The following is a 20,940-nucleotide window of genomic DNA, read 5'->3' as shown; positions in this document are numbered from 1 at the left end:
AACTTGGGTGGGCTGCATGCAACGCAAACGCCCTACCCTGCTGTACTATCATTGCGGCCCTGTTACTGCAATCTTTAACCCGTTTTGAACTGATCCTTGTGTCTGGCGGGAGATGTCTAAATTCAGGTCTCTGATGTGGCGCACTATTTTTCCAGCACCATTTGTTGAGGAAGTTCCACTTCAGGCACCTCTAGCCCCTTTACCATCGAGTGGGCACATTTAAGCACTTCTCTCTCTGGGTTCTCAATTCTATTTCATTGACCTGAGAATCTGTTTTGTTCCAGTGTCCACACAGTTTTGATTACCACAGTTTCATACTACGTAAGACTGCCAACTTGATGCTAAGTGATTCAGAAAGTAGAAAGTCATACCGAATGATCTTGCCCATATGTGGAATATGAAAAAAGGGAAATAAACCACTCTTCATGGAAATAAATCCTAAGACAGGATAATCAGAACTAGGAACTAAGGAGAAGGAGGGAAAGGGAAGGGGCCAAGGGATAGAGGTGGAGGGTCTGTAATTACTGGTGGAGACACAGCCATAGTTGTCTTCAACTATAAAATCATGACTTCAATACTATATTTTAAAATTTTTTTTCTTTTGGGGTCACACCCAGCAATGCACAGGGGATTACTCCTGGTTGTGCACTCAGGGATTACTCCTGCTGGTGCTCAGGGGGACAATATGGGATTCTGGGAATCAAACCTGGGTCGGCTGCATGCTAAGCAAACGCCCTACCCACTGTGCTATCACTCCAGCCCCAACTTCAATACTATTATAAACTATGATACCACAATTAAAAAATTGCGGCCCTTTCCTCCCGATCCCAACGAGACCCTGAGTCGCCACCCATGAACAGCCTTTCTGGCTCCTGATCAAGCTGCGTAACAGCCATGATCCCAGAGACTCAGGAGCAAATCTCGAAACCCAGCAGGTTTTGGCAGAAATCCCTCCAGATTTAAGTGTTAAAATTTCAGAATTCCAAAATTGCGCAGCCACTACTGCAGCCACGCGACATCATATGTTATTCTTTTTTTTTAATTAATTTATTTTTTTATTAGTGAAACACCATGAGATACAGTTATAGACTTACAAATTTTTGTGCTTAACTAGCAACAGAAAACAAATTGTCTACTGTTGCCTTTTCAGCAGATCTGAGTGTTGGGGTAAAATCCCAAATAATAATGGTGGGTCTGGTGTCAAAATATTGAATGTGATCAAAGTAGAGAGAGAGTAATGTGGACATCATCTGTCCCACGGGTAGGGGGAGGGTGTAGGATGGGGATATACTGGGTTGTTGGGGGTGAAGAATGGGCACTGGTGAAGGTACGGGTGTTTCATTGTATGACTGAGACTTAAACCCGAAAGTATTGTAACTGCTCTCATGGTGATTCAATAAATAAAATTATAAAAAATGAAAAAAAAGTAAGGTGGAGTTCATACCCAATCCAATCAGCTAATAAGTGGCTGAATAAATAGCAGTACTCCTACATAAAAAAAAATAGTCAATCAACAACAAAAAATCAATATAGATCAATTTAAGCAGAATGGACATTTTCCTATTATTGGATTTTTCAATCAATTGCCATGTGTTCTCATTTTTACTTTGGCCTATAAAACTACATTAGATAACTTTCTATATAAAGATCCCATGCAGCATATCAGCCTAGTCAATGATATTCTGATAATAAACTCTATTGCTTTTAAATTAACATAGTCTAGGAGGTATTCAAGGGTCTCCAGTGCAATGCTGGGGGGTAGGAAGGTGGGCACGGCCACTTTCAGTGATTTTTGGCTGACTGGATAGGATTATTGGATTCTAAATACTGGGGGAAATCAGGGACACTCAGACGTGCTTAGGAACCATCAGGGACCACAAAACTCCAAGAGAAATACAATATCAGAGATCAAATCTGGGTCTTTGTGGATGTAAAGAATGAACCCCTGATCCCTGAACTATTTCTTCTGGCTCTAAATTAACATTTTCTAATTGTTCCTGACATACAGAATTAAATTTATCATTTTGACCTAAAATCTATCAACCTATTACTCATACGTACTGGTATCTTATTACTTCCATTTTACATGTATTGCATTACTGCGCTGGGTAAAAATTCCATTAGAACTGAATAGAAATGGTGACAGCGCATACCCTAATGTTTAATGTTACAGGGAATTTCTCAAAATTACACTGTAAAGTTTGCGACAATGTTTATTTCTGTTTGTACCTTTTAGCACAAAGCAGCTTTTATTCCAACTATCACTGGAATTCTTTTTTATTTTAGTTTCTATTTATTTTAAGCACCAGTAGTCACAAAACTTGTATAGGTATGGTTTCATACATAAAACATTCCAGTACCACACCCTACATCAGTGTCCACTTTACATCACCGTATTCCCAGTATACCCCAACCCTTGGCAAGCATCCTACTGAAGACCAGTTATCGGTTTGTTGATATTTCCTTACTGTTTCTTTATATCCTGAATATGAGAACATTCTGTGTCTGTCCCTCTCCTTCTAACTTCACTCAGCATGACACTCTCTAGATACATCTACATGGCAGAAAATTACATGATATCACCTTTTCTTCCAGCCAAGTAGTATTCCACTGTATATACGTATCATACTTTCTTTACCCAGTCATCTGTTTTTAAACACTTGGGTAGTTTCCAGATTTGTGCTATTGTGAATAGTGCTGCAATGAACATAGGAGTGCAGATGTCTGTTCTGGTTAATTTTGGGGGTCATTGGGGTAGATGCCAAGATGTGGAATTGTTGGGTCAGATGGAAGCTCAATTCCTCATTTTTTGAGAAGTGTCCATATTGTTTTTTCCAAAACAATATGTAAAATAGTGAACACTCCCAACAGCAGAAATGAGGGCCCCACTTTCCTTGTATCCACGCTAACTGACACTGGTTGTTTCTTTCCTTGAATGTCCACCAGTATCACTGGTGAGAAATGATAGTTGCTTAGATTTACATTTTCCAGATAAGTGAAATGGAACATCTTTCCCATATACTAGTTATATTACTAGAGTTTATATAAAGTTCTTATATGTTGAATTTTTATCTAAATATTTCCATTCCTCTTTAGAGATTACATCACCTTGCTTCCTTCATCTCCTGAGGAAGTTAAGGAATTGCCTTAACTTTACAAATGATGGGCCTTGTATTCTTAAAGTGTATCCAAAGCATTACAATTTTCATAACCTGCTAAATTATCCTGATACTTTTGTATCTAAGCTAACACACTAACTTTCCTTATCTATAATAGCCTTCATATATTTATTCATCTACGCAATGAAATACTACACAGCTGTTCGGTAAAATGAAGTCATGAAATTTTCTTATTACATGGATGGACATGGAGAGTATCATGATGAGTGAAGTGAATCAGAGGGAGAAGAAAGAGACATAGAATGATCACACTCATTAACCGGATGTAAAAAACATAATTGAGTTTGTTTTATTGTATCATTCTCCATTCTTATATTCTTGGAAACAATTCTCAAATTTTCCTTAGCGATACAAAGACAGTAGAAACAAGAGCTATCCCACCCCAATTTGATCCCCGGAATCATATAAGGGTCCCTGAACATTGACAGGGGTCCCCACTGAACAAAGTCAAGAATAGCTCCTGAGCACCGCTAGGTATGGGCCCAAACTCCCAAAATTTGCAAGTTACAAAAACGAGCATATAACAAATGACATTTTAAAATTAAACCATATTTTATATTTAATAAACCTGATAATACATTAGAATCCATACATAACTGCAAACTTGAAAAACTAACAAAGATTATTTTTGAGAAAATTATTAGAGCTTTAAAAAATGCTACGAATTTTAAGGATAATTTAAATATTATTTTCTTTTTCACTTGATAATTTTACTGATTTTTTTTTAAAGACAGACCATTAAACTCTCAAGACAGATATTTCTATAAATTATTCCTAATGAGACATTCAAAATTTACAAAGCACCTTATTAAATTGTAATAGTTGGTTAAATTCCAAAATATCTGTGAATGTACAAAATTGTAAAGGTTGATAATGATATTCTGTACAAAGTTGACTATCAAAGGTTTTCAGACAGAGAAGCATCTAAAATCTCAGCAAATTCCAATCAAGTGATAATTAAACTCTCTCATCTGACTTTAATTCAAAAATTCCTCATGGCTTTTTAAAAACCCATTTATTCCTATTAGCATCTTTCCCTAAAAACTCTAATACCCATTATTATTACTGGGAACCACACTGCTTCTTTCATGCAAAAGATATATCTCTTTAGGGGAGCAAGGAAGTACACGGGAAGGCTGGGTCATCTCCAATTGTGTTCAGGGGATACTCCTGGCTCCGTGCTCAAGAAAGCATGTGTGGTACTAGGATTTGACGTGGGGTCTGTTGCAAATAAGAGAAGCACAATATCTCCTGTAATATCTCTCCAGACCCATTCCTGTTTTGGTCTGATAGAACGACATTAATATGCACAAAACTAATAAATAAGGCTGATCAAATTAGATTAATAGTGACATAAATATGACACAATTGTGCTTATAATTATGGCAAAAACATCAGAAAATCATTACAAATATTAAAATATAAAAATAAACTGCAATTAAAATATAAACATCATATAAGATAGCTGCATAATAATTTTAATTATAAAATATAAAGACATTTTAGAGCAAAGAGTAAAAATTTTTGAAACTGTCTATACAATAGGTCTTATTTTCTTAATTTCATCTTCCTTTTTTAAAAAAAATATTATATGTATCAAACTGAAGGGGGTAGAACAAATCATATGATAGAAAACTTTCATTTTAATACATAAAAGTGTCTTCACGAAAGAACTTTAAAAGAATGTACAGTGACTTAACACAACAAAGCGGTTATTTCCCACATTCACAAAAGAAAATGAGTATAACAAACATTGTATTTTAAAATTTATATATCCAGAAAATCAATACATGAAAAATTAATGAATAGTATTTCAAGCATAGAGGGACCATTATGTTTATACCTAGGGAATTTACTAAATCGGAAATGTCAGTGCAAATAAACACATAAAAAAATGCCTATTCACGAAAGTAATCAGGGTGCTCAGTGTTAAAATATTAATAAGACACCACTCACTTCCACTGCATAGGCCAAAGGCAAACATCCTTGAAATAATCAAGAGCTGGTAGAAAAAATGAAGAACAGGGACACACATACCTCACCACTGCGTGTGCACAGATCAGCGTGCCCTGAACAGGAATTAGGCAACAGGGAATAAGGACGAGGATGAGCAGACCTCCCACACAGCAGAAACACAGCATGACAAAGCTAAGCTAATGGGTGCAACACAACACTATGAACAACCAAAAAAAGAAAAAAAAAAAAAGCAAGTCTACCTAACTGCCATAAGCTTTGCACCTCACAGGAAATAAGAAGAGGAAATTGAAGAAAAAAATAATTTTTTTTTCTTTTTTGGGTCACACCCGGCGATGCACAGGAGTTATTCCTGGCTCATACACTCAGGAATTACTCCTGGCGGTGCTCGGGGGACCATATGGGATGCTGGGAATCGAACCCGGGTCAGCTGCGTGCAAGGCAAACGCCCTACCCGCTGTGCTATCGCTCCAGCCCCCAATTTTTTTTTTTTTTTGCAATTGACAGTAACAACATGATACGAGTGCAAAGAACCACTTATCAAAACAGATAATGGCAAGGTTCGAGTTAGACAGGCAAGCAAACTGCATCTCAGGGTTTCTAAGGAATGGGTTTGGTGTAAGTGTACACAGATGTGCAAGAATACAGGATCAGTTACCGCTTCTAAGTCAATCGCTTATACCACAGATGGCAATACAGCAAACGTATTATTCTGTGCTTCTGCACTGTAACAGAAAACCACTAAGTGGAATAAAGATGAAAAAGCCAAGTGTGCTTTCTTGAAAATATTTAATACCAGAATTATAAAAAAAAATAGAAAAAAATAAGTGACAAATGTTCTTGTCATACTTCTGTCCGGTCTACTCACCAAGTCTTAGTGTTAACTTCGTACTTATAAAGGTCATCTACCAATCCATATTTATTGCCTGGGAGTGCCTTATAGCCTCCATGAACATAAATAGACTTTGTTATTTCATCATACACACTGGTGTGGCCATAGCCACCCTGAACAATGGCTCCTTTTGTTTCTGGAACAAGCCAAGTGTTTGACGCTGTAAGAAAAAGAAAAAGAACAAACCGTAAGTATTGTTTTAAACCCAATTATAAACAAGCTGAACATAACACAACTGTATCAGTAAAGTATGACTAGTGTTCAATTAAACAAAAACTAATTATTAATTATGTGCTAGTTTTACTCTATCTTTCCATAGATTAAACTATTGCATTGTAGCACTGCCCTTCCGTTCTTCATCGATTTGCTCGAGCAGGCACCAGTAACGTCTCCATTGTGAGACTTGTTGTTACTGTTTTTGGCATATCAAATATGCCACAGGGAGCTTGCCAGTGTGGGTGAGATAGTCTCGGTAGCTTGCTGGGCTCTCTGAGAGGGGTGGAAGAATTGAAACTATTAAATATTAAAAGTGCCATTTTTGTGTGTGCAAGAGAGAAAGAGAAGCTTTATCACATATATGTCTTTATTTGCAAAAGTCTCTGAAAAAAGAAAAGGAAAGAATATTTTATGAGAGCCAACTCAGCACAAACAGGCTCTAAGTCAGTCAGTGATATCAAAAGATTTTTAAAAAAAAAAATGCCTTAATCACTGCCCATTTCAGTTTCTGCAGTATTCTTGCTTAGAAGCCCAACTTTTCTTTGTATCTCCAATGAAAATCTTTAAAAAGTTGCAACCTTGGGGCTGGAGCAATAGCACAGCGGGTAGGGCGTTTGCCTTGCCACGCGGCTGACCCAGGTTCAATTCCCAGCATCCCATATGGTCCCCTGAGCACCGCCAGGAGTAAATCCTGAGTGCAGAGCCAGGATTAACCCCTAAACATTGCCGGGTGTGACCCAAAAAGCAAAAAAAAAATTTTTGAAGCCCTAAAAAATTGACTCCTTTGACTGGTACTTGGCTGAGTTCTGTGGGGAAGGAAGGGGTGAGGGGGGAAGAGGGAAAGAGAGAGTGAGAGAGAAAGAGAGAGAGAAAGAGAGAGGGAGAGAGGGAGGGAGGGAGAGGAGAAGGCAAAGGAAGAAAGTCCCCAAGCTCTCTCCTCTGGCTGCAGAGCAGGCAGCAGTAGCTCCTGGGACACAGACAGCAGAAACCCAGCGCGGCATCACAATCACAGCTCTACTCAGGGGAAGATGAGGCACCTATGGGGGGAGATATTACAGCAGGTAGGCTGTTGGCCTTGCAAGAGGCTGACCCAGGTTTGATCTCTGGGTATGGTTCCCCAAGCACCACTGGGAGTAATTCCTGAATGCAGAGCCAGGAGTAACCCCTGAGCATCACCAGGGGTGACTTCAAATCAAAAGCAAACAAACAAAAAGGAGTGGCACCTATACCCACCCAGCCGCAAATTGCTCGTACACTCCACTGAGGTACAGACTTCTACACAGGCTCCTCAACCTCCATCTGATGTCTCTCTGGCACGTGTTTCTTGAAATCTCACTCACAAGATATGAGTCCACAGATACAAACACATCTCCTTGGCTTTAAGAAGTCAGAGCCAAGAAATTCATATGGAACAATAACCGCCGCCCCCCCCCCCCCCCGCGATAGCTAAAGCAATTCTTGGGGAAAAGATGATGGGAGACATCACCCTGCCCAATTTCAAACTGTACTGCAAAGTAGTAGTGATTAAAACAGCATGGTATTGGAATAAAGACAATCCTTCGGATCAATGGAATAGAGTTGAATATCCTAAACAGACCCTCAAACATATGCTCATTTAATCTTTGATAAAGGAGTAAGATATATGATGTGGAGCAAAGATGGCTACTTCAACAAGTGATGCATGGGTGGCTACATGCATAAAAATTAACTCAGACCTCTTTCTAACACCAGGCACAAAAGTCAGATCCAAATGGATTAAAGACCTGAATCCATAAGGTTTATGGAGGAAAACATAGGTAGAATGCTCCCTGACACTGAAGCTAAATGCATCTTCAAAGATGAAACACCACTGATCATGAAAATGGAAGCAAAGATAAACAAATGGGATTACATTTAAACTAAGAAGCTCCTGCTCCTCAAAGGAAATGGTGATCAATATACAAAGACAACCCACAGAATGGGAAAAATCATTTACCCAATACCCATCTGACAAGGGGTTGATTAATATCAAATATATATATATATATGAATGTATATACATATATTTGGCACTGGTAGAACTTCACAAGAGAAAAACATCCAACCCCATCAAAAAATGGTGAGAAGAAATGAACAGAAACTTTCTCAAAGAAGAAATACAAATAGCCAAAAATCACATGAAAAAATGCTCGGTATCATTAATCATCAGGGAGATGCAACTCAAAACAACAGAGATATCATCTCATACCACAGAAACTGGCATGCATAAAAAAGAACAAGTACAACCAGTGCTGGTACAGATAACAAGAGAGGAAGGGACTCTCACACATTGCTGGTGGAAATGCCCGACTGGTCCAGCCTTTTTTGCAAAACAGCATAGGCATTCCTCAAAAAAAAAAAAATAGAAATTGAGCTTCCATATAACCCAACAATACCACTTCTGAGAATATACCCTGAAGGCCCAAAACATAAAGAAGAAACATCATCTGCATTTCCATGTTCATTGCAGCACTATTCACAAGAGCCAGAAACTGGAAACAACCCAAATGCCCAAGAACATATGACTGGATAAAGAAACTACATTACATCTACACAATGGAATCCTACAGTCACCAGGAAAAGTGAAAGTGAAATCATGAAATTTGCTTTTAAATGGATGGACATGAAGACTATCATGCTGAGTGAAATGAGTCAGAAGGAAAGGAATACACATAGTATGACTGCATTCATTTGGGGGATATAAAAAATAAAAGTATGAGATTAATACCCAAGGACAGTAGAAATGAGGACAAAGAGAACTGGTTGCCACAACTGTGGGAGTGGGCAGTGAGGACAAAGAAGGGACCGCCATGACTATGATAGTTGTAAATGATCACTCTGGACAAGAACTGAATGCTGAACAGGATATACATGATAACCTTTCAGTGTCTGTATTGCAAACCATAATGCCCAAAAGGAAAGAGAGAAAGAGAAAGGGAGAAGGGGAGAGACATAGAGAGAGTCAGAGACAGAGACAGAGAGACAGAGAGAAGAAAAGTGCCCACATAGAGGCAGACTGAGGGTGGGGAATTAGAAGTAGTTCCCTAATGTTCACTGGGAACACTGGTCATGGGAAATGATCACTGGTGAAGGGATGGATGTGGGAACACTGTATGAGCAAAAACACAACCATATACAACTTTGTAACTGTTATGCCACAGTGATCCCATTTAAAAACAAATAAAAATGTCAACTGCAACATTAAAAACAAGAATTTAGAGCACAGAACTGCTTGAAAGAGAACAATGGTGCTTCCTCTCAAACATCCACCCATTGCATACTGCAGCTCTCTATGTGATCATCTAAACTTGGACACCCTTGTCAGATCACAGTCATGGTCACAGTCCTCCTGTTGTTCATTGATTTGCTCAAGTGGGCCCAGTAACGTCTCCATCGTGAGACTTGTTGTTACTGGCATATTAACTACATCAGGGGTAGCTTGCCAGACTTTGCTGTGTGGGTGAGATACTCTCGGTAGCTTGCTGATCCAAACACAAATCAGGGAGCAGCAAAAAGAGATAGTACAGAAAAGTCTTCACACATTGCTTTGGGCAAATCACAGGGTCAGCACATCCGAGTGCAACAGATAAGGCTCGCCCTGGGAAACCACCTTGGTGATCAAGGCAGGTAAGTAGTGACAGATTTCTAAGGGAGTGAAAAGACTCATCCTCCGATGATTGAAAGATGTAGACGTATAAAAAGAAAATATCAGAGTGAACTGTACTCTGAGAAAATCAAACATGATGAGGAAATTTTATAGTGCTCTTGCAACGAATGGACAATAACCTGAGAAGATCATTCCTAAAGAATGAAGTAACTAATAGCTAATGAAAATGATTTAAGGGCCAGGAAGATAAAGCAAAGGGCTGAAGCACATGCCTTGTACGCATGAGGTCTCAAGTTTGATCCCCAACACCTCAGAGGCCCTGAGAAACCCCATAAACAGCATCTCATGGCCCCCAGCACCACCAGGCTGACAATGGCCCTCCAGCACTCTGGGGCCCATCATTGAGTCTGAGCACTGCACATGGCCAGGGGCGCACGGGGGGGGGGGGGGGGGGGGTGTGAATAGCTAGGTCCCCAGGCACTGCTGGGGTGGCCCCAAATTATTTAATATTCTGTACCCAGTTATCATGGCTTTGCATAAACAACCAAAATCACGGTTTTTAGTAAATCACTTTTATAAAGATTAAGCATTTTGACTTGCCAAAGAATACTGACAAAAATACAGCTGAATGTGACCTTCTAAACCCCAGCACTACAAAGAGGTTTTCTCAAAATGTGTTCAAGTATTTGTACAAGTATTTTTAAACTTTGTAGAACATCATAAATTTGTGAAAGTATTTTTATACTATACATACACACACAAACACACACACACACACACATATGATCTATAAATCATTGTCACTGTCCTCCCGTTGTTCATCGATTTGCTCAAGTGGGTACAGTAATATTGTGAGACTTGTTACTGTATTTGGCATATCGAATACGTCACGGGGAGCTAGCCAGGCTTTGCCATGCAGGCGAGATACTCTCGGTAGCTTGCCAGGCTCTCTGGGGGGGGGGGGGGGGGGGGGGGAGGGGGCGGCGGGGGGGAATCAAACTCGGATCAGCTATGTTGGTCTATAAATACATCCCTCTAAATAGTTTTAGCCTAAAATATGCTACTTTATCATTTTGGGGTTTTTTCCATATAACAACTTTAGGGACATACTTCCATATGCAATTTCCAAGATTTAACAGCCAAATTTCATTGGACTGAAGATAAATAAGTGAAATAAATATGCTGTTACTCATCTGAGTCTCAATTTGATTTTAAAACAATGATGTTCAAGCTAAAAACTTCCTGTACTGTGGAAAAAGTTATCACTAAAGTAAAGACATCTTATGGAATGAGAGAAAAGAGCCACCAGTACCACGGACAAAGGTCTCACACTGAAGGGACAAAAAGCACTCACAAAATTGAAAGAAAGAGTTGAACAGACAATTCCCCAAAGACATAGATATGACACACAAACACATAGAAAAAAATGCTCATAATTCCTGATTACTGAAGGAGTATAAATCAAAGTGACAAAGTTCTCCTTGACCTGTGATAATGACCTACATCAAAGGGGCAGTGGTAGGTTGTTTGCCTTCATGCAGCAGACCTGGCTTTGATCCCTGGCACTCCATATGGTCCCCTGAGCATTTCTAGGAGTGATCCCTGAGCACAGAACCAGGAGTAAGACCTGAGCATTGCCAGGTATGGTCCAAAATCCAAAACAAAATTAAAATTTTTAAAGAACATGTCACTGTCACTGTCCTCCCGTTGTTCACCAATTTGCTTGAGCAGGCCCAGTAATGTCTCCATTGTGAAAATTGTTACTGTGTTTGGCATATCAAATATGTCACAGGTAGCTTGCCAGGCTTTGCCGTGTAGACATGAAAAAGGTCAGAAACAAGTGGTGGTAAAGACACAGAGAAAAAAGAAACCCCCTTTCACTGTTGATAGAAATGCAACTAGTTCAGCCTCTATGAAGAACAGTATGAATTTTCATAAATTTAAATTTCATAAATTTAAGCCCCCCCCAAAAATGTGCAAAGTGTTTCCAACACCTTCTGCCACAGAGTAAAACTTCAATAAATATTAGTCTGCTATATCATTATCACTGAAATATATTGTGTAAATCTTTTAGCATCTGTGTTAACTTACATATTGCAATTACAAAAAAAGTTGCAAATGAAAACCTTGTGAGTGAAAACTGAAGGCATCAGAAAAGCTGTCAAGAAAACATGGAAGTGTCACATGAAAATGAAAGGAAGGAAGGAAGGAAGGAAGGAAGGAAGGAAGGAAGGAAGGAAGGAAGGGAGGGAGGAAGAGAGGGAGGGAGGAAGGAAGGAAGGAAGAAAGGAAGGAAGGGCAAGTAAGCACTGGAAAGTAATATATCTAAATACACTGTAGACTGTTGACACTGTTAACTAAATACACACATATTGACAAAATGAACTTGTATGCCACAAAAGGACAAAAAAACAAAAATTCATATTTCTTCTAAATATAAATCTTTATTTATGAAATATAATTGCTTCTATGAAAGGTCTGGTAAGTGCATCAGTAAAAGACTGCTAAGCAGATACAGAAAAGATGAAGATTTTCTGAATCGTGAAGGCATCTCTCTACTGAAACATCTGAAAATTAGTTGTGCCTCCAGGGGTCACCCCTGGTTTGAAAACAGCATGTGTATGAAGGTCTTTTTAAGACCACACTCACACTTTTATTATGGCAGACGTATAATTGTTCTGTTCCAGTATTAACTACTGCTTATCTCTTGATGTGTCTAATCAATAAACCTTTACATGGGTTGGGGAACAGGCTCCCCCGGGGTTAGCGGGGAACGGTGTGTGTGGTTTATATGCTCTTTGGGGAGCACACAGTTTATAACTTCATTTACCAAACTGAAGTCTTTTTATTGCGATTATTTTGTGAGTCACTTTGTGAATGTAAAAATATGTGCTATTGACAGCAACCTTTGTCACACACTCACATTAAAATGGAACTACTTCACTTTGCATAATTATCCCTAAAACGAGCTGTACAAATGGAAGTCTATAGCAAAATGCCAGCCTAAACCTTGCTTTGTTATCACCCTGATTGGATTATTTTTAAAGGGAATATCTCTTCTATTAAAAATTCCTAATCACATTTTCATATAGCAATTAACTAAAAACAAATGTCCTATTTATACTTCAAAGTCACCAGATTGTTAAGAACATGCAATAAATTTAAGAGTGAGCCAAAGAGAAGAGAAAGTGACAGAGTATCACTAAACTTTGCAGAAGGAAAAAAATTACATATCTTCAAAAATCATAGTGGTTTTTAAATCAAAAGAAAAGAGTTAACATAAAATGACATTAATAATGGCTTCCCATCAACACCTCCCAAATTGTAAAGGCATGAAAATAATAAGGCAAAACATTAATATTATACTAACCTTGAAACTCACATTGAGATTCTTAAAAAGTTTATGAAGTATTGCTAAGCTAAGGTGAAATAAATTTCCCTCAGGATTAACCCAGAAGAGCTTTATGGTCCAAGTTAGTGAAAGTATCCATATAATTCTCTTCTGAGATTTATAGATTTCCTAAAAACTGTAACTCTAAGTAAAGCCAAAAGGACAAACTGATGTTTCCTTTACCACCTGAGCAATTCACAGAGATTCTTATAATCTTCGATTCAAATACATGAATATATGAAATACATAAATATCTACTATGTAGCAAAATGTGAGACATACATCCAGCTTCCTCTAATCTACTTTTAGCATTTCATTTAGAAATAATTTCAGCCATACAAAAATGTTGCAAGAATAGTGAATTTTCACATACCCGTTATTCAGATTCACGAACTATTAACTCTCTGTTTCACTTTTGCCTCTGACTCTGCTCAGGGGTCACTCCTGGTAGTGCTCAGGGGAGAAAATATGATGCCGAGATTAAACCCAGGGCAGCCATGTGCAAGGTACGTAACCCCAGCACTATCTCTTAAGCCCAGAGCTTTTGTTTGTTTGCGGGCAACACCCAGATGGACTCAGGACTTACCCTTACTCTGCACCCAATAATTATGCCTGGTGGAGCTCAGGTGACAACATGCAGTGCCGGGATCAACCCAGGTTGGCTACATGCAAGGCAAGTATCCTCCCTGCTATAATGTCTCTGGTCCCTTATTAACATCCAACTATTTTTAACTAATTAAAATGTTAATTATTAAAATATAACTATAAATTTATGTATTTATATAAAATTATATAATATGCATATATAAATTATTGAAATATAGTAATTTTACTTTCAATATTTCAGCTTTTTGTCCCACTTCTCAACATTCTCTCCCACCTTCCTCTCTCTCTTACATACACACACACACACACACACACACACTTTCTCTCTATATACTAATTGTATACATCCTTCCAATTTACCTCTGAATATTTTTGTATCTATTAAGAATAAGAAATGTTTTCATAAAGAATATTGTAGTTATCAGTATTAGAAAATTTAATATGCATACTTTAAAACATATATATTTCTTTGTGAATTGTGCTACTATTGCCCATTTTTCTCTAGTACAAGATCCAGTCTGAGGGGGCTGGAGCGATAGCATAGCGAGTAGGATGTTTGCCTTGCACACGGCCAACCCAGGTTTGATCCCCAGCATCCCATATGGTCCCCTAAGTACCACCAGGAGTAATTCCTGAGTGCAAAGCCAGGAGTAACCCCTGTCCTGGGTGTAACCCAAAAAGAAAAAAAAAATCCAGTCTGAGAGCTACTACTATCAGTTTTCCCTCTTCTTTTGCAAGGTTTAATAAGGAATAATTTATCAGTCTTTTGTTTCTCATGCCACTGAAACTTTGCAAGAATGACACTCTCCCCATTTTCTAAATAAAGTTATTCTGGTCACAGTCTGAATAATCATCTGATTAGATTTGGCTTGCAAAGCAGCCAGGCAAACCATGCGAAGGCAACCGATATTCCACACTAGAATCCTAGAGGGTCACTTGCTTTTGTAAGTTATTGGTTAGCACACAGGTATATTCACTCGATTACATATAATCTGAGTCTTGCTTTCAAATTACGAGATCCGCAAAGCCTGTAGTGTTTATCATGTGACCCTTTTCAGAAAAAAGTTAGCTCAGTCTTGGAGTAGGTGATGTTTATTTCAGCCATATCAGTCCAGAAGCACAGAAACTCCAACTTGGGTGGTTTGCAATGTTGACTTTGATTACCCAGACAAGGTACCGACATTAAAGCTACACAGTTCCTGCTTTCCCCTGCACCCTATAAACAACTGTGTGGAAGATATTTAAATACCACATACATCAAAAACTCATCCCCACACCCCTGGGTTTAATGTCCCTTAACAATTCTTTCCCAAATCAGTTTTTACTTTGATTGTTGCGGATGCAATGCTGAGTGACTTGTAAGGTAGGTCATAAAAGTAATTCAGTTCTGCCTGGCTGTTTTTGGTTTTGCTTTGAATGCTTAATCTTCTGATGGGATGGTCCATTTTAAATCTCAGCTGGCAGGCTAGGAGAAGACCAAACTCCAGGCAGACTACACAGATCCTTCCCAAAGCTGTCTCCCCGGGCTTACTCTGCGATCTCACTGGCACACAGTTATCTGTCTGAGGGGGAAACCTGCAGGTAATTCTACTCCCCGGCCATTCGGGTTACCCCAGCTTTTGCCTAAACAAAGCCACAGGTTATCAGAGAACAAACAAATCGTGCTGTAAAGGCATGAGCCCGATGACTCAGTGTGCGGACCCAGTGGGGTGTCTGAATGTACCCACGAGTCACCATGAGCTCCACCCGGCAGTGCTCGGGAAACCATGTAGTGCCAGAGTTCAAATCCAAGGCCAAACATACAAGGCACATGCTCTACCACCTTAGCCAGCCCCAGCCCCAGGCCCTTGGCTAGACCCTTCTAAAAGCGATTTTTACTGGAATGCATCATACTTGTGAAGTACTTTAAGGAGAATGCAATTTGGTGACATTCAAATGTCTAGACCAAGAGCAAGGAGTGCTTTTCATTTGTTTATGTCTACTTTTGTGATTTTCCCTACTATTTCTTTTTAGAAGTACACCTAATGTTGGGAGGATCCTCCCAGGATGGGAGAAGCATGCTGAAAATAGACTATAGACCAAACATGATTGTCACTCAATGCCTCTCTTGCAAACCACAGGACCCAAAGGGAGAGAGAGAGATAACAAAAGAGAATGCCCTGCCATAGAGGCAGGGTGGGATGGGGGACGGGGGGTGGGAGGGTGCTGGGACCCGTGGTGGTGGAGGATGGGCACTGGTGGAGGGATGGATACTTGATCATTGTATAACTGAAACCCAAGCACAAAAATTTGTAAGACTATAACTGTACCTCATGGTGTTTCACTAATAAAAAAAAAAAAGTACACCTAAGTGATTTGGATTCACTGAAGTTGTCCTAAATGTAATTTTTCTATTCTGTGTCATTTTTTTCTCTTCTCTTTGGTGCACTTATTAAGTGCACAAAAAAATTACTGACTTATGAATATCAGTTGTATAATCTACCTTGCTGAATTATTTTTTATTTACACCTATCATAGACTATAAAACCCAGCTCCCGGAAGAGAACAGCACAGAGTCTCCTGTCCCCTTGGAGGGGGTTGGGTTGAGTTTCCCTCCCCGCCCTGAGCAGGGCCCTGGCAGCTGAAGACCTCCAGAACCAGCCATCAACATGCTGAGACCACTCTCCACACGCTTGGACGAGGAACCGACAGAGGAACAAAGGCATGCGGGTCCTGGGGCTGAGATCTCCAAGCCTGCTCGGATCAGAGCTGAGCATCATCCACCAAGATCCTCCATCTTCCAGTAGGCGGGAGTCACACCCACCAACTGGCCCCCTGGTGCCTCATGTAATCCCATCAACGGCCAAGACCCAGAGACTATAAAACCCAGCTCCCAGAAGCGCACAGCTGCGAATCTTATTATCTCATTCTTACTTTGGACAACCTCGCAGGCTACCAAATGTAACCTGCCCGCATGGCAGAGTCTGGCAAACTCCCCGCGGTGTACGCAACATGCCAAATACCAGTAACAATGATGGGTTTCATTCTCCTAACCCTGAAAGAGCCTAAAATCTCAGGGCTAGGGCGAAGGAGATGTTACTGGTACTTGCTCCAGGCAATAGACAAACAACAAGATGATCATGATCTTGATTGCAATCACAGATTATAAGTTTTTCCAGACTTTTCACTCTTTTATATGTAAATAGTTTTACTTGCCTTTCCCCAGTTCTTTTTACTTTTCTCCCCGAGTATTCAGGAGAACTTTAAGTAGTTGTGGATGAACCATCTTTGGATTCCTAGCACTTTAATTTGGTGTTGGTGTTGTATTACCATATGTCTGCATGTTGGAATGTGATCATTTTATTTGAGAGTTTGGGTAATTAAGTCTTTAATTTCTTTTTAATTCATTCTCCAATCATATGGATATGCAATTTTCTATTTCAGAGCTATCAGTATCAGTTTTAAGTGGTAATGTTATATTTGATTTCTAAAATAAATGAGCAAATTTTCATTGTCTCTGTAACAATGTGTAAGCATTAAGACTGCTTTGCTATTAACGGTTTGCTAAACTTACCCTGAAATATTATTTACATTTCATATTTTCTCTTTTTTTCCTTTGGCAATTACTCTGTGTAAACTTTCTATCTCTACTGGATTCTATTCCTGCACGGCCATCCTCTAGCTGTTTCATCTGAATTTTCTAATTTATTAGCATACCCATGCAAGTAATATTTTTTTAAATTTCCAATCAATATTATTTTCCCCTTAGTCATTCCCTATTTTGCATATTCTGGTTTCTCCCTTGTTTCTTTATGAAATGAGCTAGCCGCTTAAAACAACATTATAATTTATCAAATTGACTTGCTGGTTTTATTTCCTTGCATCACATTTTTACTTATTTTATTGTTTCCTTCCAAGGGATATGTCTGTTTTTCTTGCTTTTTGAGTGGAAAAACATTTTTATTTTGGCTTTTTGGGTAACTCCTGGCAATGCTCAAGGATTATGCCTGCCTCTAGACTCAGGAATCACTCCTGGTGGTGCTTGGGAAATGGGATACGGGATGCTGCGGATCAAACCTGAATCAGCTACATGTAAGGCAAATGCCCTACCCACCATACTATCGATCCAGCACCAATATTTTATTTTTATTTATAGTGGAACCCTTTTTATAGTCTTAAATATTCCTCTGATAACTTCTTTGAACATATTTCTTATATTCTTACATACATTGCTTTAACCGGGCTGGAACGATAGCACAGAGGGTAGGGCATTTGCCTTGCAAGTGGCCAATACGGCCGACCAGAGTTTGACACCCCCGCCCCTCTCGGAGAGCCCAGCAAGCTACCAAGAGTATCTCGCCCATATGACAAAGCCTGGCAAGCTCCCCGTGATGTATTCGATATGCCAAACACAGTAACAATTGTTACAATGGAGACGTTACTGGGCCCACTCGAGCAAATCGATGAACAATGGGAGGACAGTGACAGTGACATTGCTTTAACTGTCATTATTTTTTTTTTGCACTGCTGTAATTTACATTTGTATTTACCCTCTTGCCAAATAGTATGGTTTTAACACTGGGGTATTTAATTTGAATTTTTCCACTTAGAGGAAAATAATGATGTTTTACTTATACCCTATAACATAAATTATCTCACTCGAAGTATTTAAAAATATATATCTTTAACATTAAGAGAAAGCACTTGATAGCCAAATGTAAGATTTAGAAGTTGTACAACAGGAAATATTACAAAGAAATTTCCCTACCAAAATATTTGTATGTGTACCACACAGGGTTGTTAACTATTTTGCTTTTAAACACCTAAATACATTTTCAATATAAATCAAGACACATTGATTCATGTGAGTGAAAAAAAATCTGTGGGTGATTTTTTTTCAGACATTGTCCAACGGACTCATCAACGACTTAGAAGTTTAACCATTAAAGAAGGTGGTGTTGATCTGAAAACTTGGGATTGAAGTACCATCACCCTATGGTACTTGGGTCTCTTAATGGACCTTTGGGTGTCTTCTCATGCCTTTAAGACCTCTTCAGCCCCCTAATTGTGTTTTATTATTTTACTCTCAAATAAAATCCTTTCACTTGAATCCCTACTTCATGCTCTGCTTTTATGAAAATTCAATTTTAATGAATCTATACAGATCCAGTCAACATATGCTGCTAACTCCTTTATTCATCTTTACAAGCATATTTCCATGCAAGAGTTGACTCTTTCCATCATTTCAAATACCACTCCTACTACTACCTCTTAAATACCACCGTGGTTTTAGTCACACCACTACACAACCCGACCCTACCTGCTAATAAGACCAATGGTCTGCTCAGTATCAATTCTAGGGTTAATCCTCAATCATTCCACTTGACCTCTCTACAGAGCAGCATTTGACAGCTGGTTACTGTCCTGCGTAACAATCTCTCCCCACTCATCGTCTAGCTCACTGTGCTCTCCTTTTCCTTCTCTCTGTCCTCTGACCAGTAGAACATCTGCGACCAATTCTTTTCTTCTTTTTGTCTATATGTATTTCCTTAGTGATCTGCTCTAGACTTAGAACTTTAAATGCGATTTTCCAAAGGATTCCCAAAATTGCACTTCCAAACCAGCTGTCTCTACAATCCCAGCTGCCTACTTTAAATTTTCACTTTAAAATATAATGGACATCTCGTACCTTGGATGTCTAAAATGAAGTCCTGACTCTCAAACCCCACTCCCCTCAAAACTGCTTCTGAATCTCAGATGGTAGCAACTTTGTCTTTGTAGTTTGTCAGACCAAAAACCTTGGAATCTTGGAGGGATGGGTACTCAATCATTGTATGACTGAAACCCAAGCACAAAAAATTTGTAAGTCTATAACTGTACCTCATGGTGTTTCACTAATAAAAATTAAATAAATAAATAAATAAATAAAATAAAATAAAAATGTTTGATCTATAAAAAGAGGAGAAGACAGACAGGGACAAAGGGAAAAAATAAATCGTGAAAGGTGTAATTTGACTTTTAAGGTGACCTGAAGGTACTATATACACATTGAATTTCTTTTTTAATTTTATTTTAGACAATGTGGTTTATGAAACTGTTACTGGCATAAATTCATACATGAAAATTCCAGCACCACACCCTCCACCAGGGTCTCCACCTCCCTCACATGTTGATTTTCAATGATGTTCCTTGACATTTACTTAGAATTATAATGTAATATTATGATACAGTTATATAATGTTAAGTTATAACATTATAATTTATGTTAACACAAATTATAATGCAATTGAATATATAAATTAAGGAATTACAGTATAAAAATATTCTTACTAATTTTCAATTTAGAAAATTAAATAACATAAATGTTAATCCTGGATTTCACCTAGGAAAACAGTTAAATCCATAAACTTCGGGAACGTCATCAGAAACATGTAAGCACTTCCAGACTGAACCAGGTATCTAGTTTCTCTTACCAAAACTCTGCCAGAGGAAAAAGGATTTCTGAAACGGCTTTTTAAGCAATCTTCGAGGTTGTCATTAATTTTCATTACATCCAAACTTAATTGACTCAGTATATTTTTATACAAAATTTTAATGAAAGCAAATAAAGCTATCTTCTAATATACTATAGCACTGTCCTCCCGTTGTTATCTATTTGCTCCAGTGGGCCCAGTAACGAACGTCTCTATTTTGAAACTTGTCGTTACTTTGTTTGACATACTCAATACATCATGGGTGGCTTGCCAGGCTTTGCAGTGTGGGCGAGATACTCTCGGTAGCTTGCCGGGCTCTTGGAGAGGGGCGGAGGAATCGAACCCGGCTCAGCCGGGCTGGCTGTGTGCAAGGCAAACACCCTACGCTGTGCTATCGCTCCAGCCCCTAATATACTATATAGTATACATATCAATTACATTCACTGCTTATTGTCTGCTAACCTGCTAGAACTTCTCTAAGAGTAAGGAAGAATGGCTGGAGCCTCACTCACTGTTCTGCAAGTTAGGCAACCTCCTTCACTGATATGCATGCATTCAGTGCATAGGAATTGAAGCAACTGTGAAAGATGTGATCCTGTTTGTAA

General features: G+C 38.8%; 1 protein-coding gene across 1 annotated transcript in view; it reads right to left on the bottom strand.

The window, feature by feature from the left end:
* Nucleotides 1-20,940, bottom strand: part of ATRNL1 (attractin like 1) — a 788,116-nt gene that overhangs the window by 668,197 nt on the left and 98,979 nt on the right. The window contains exon 9 of the mRNA XM_056120591.1: nt 6,022-6,205. Within this exon, the coding sequence (XP_055976566.1) occupies nt 6,022-6,205 (184 nt within the window). The remainder of the gene's footprint in view (nt 1-6,021; nt 6,206-20,940) is intronic.

This window comes from Sorex fumeus, unplaced genomic scaffold (assembly GCF_029834395.1).
Source record: "Sorex fumeus unplaced genomic scaffold, SorFum_2.1 ptg000043l, whole genome shotgun sequence".
In the NCBI taxonomy this organism is placed as follows: domain Eukaryota; kingdom Metazoa; phylum Chordata; class Mammalia; order Eulipotyphla; family Soricidae; genus Sorex; species Sorex fumeus.
The sequence above is the reverse complement of the archived record's forward strand: the minus strand, read 5'-3'. Positions and strand labels throughout refer to the sequence as shown.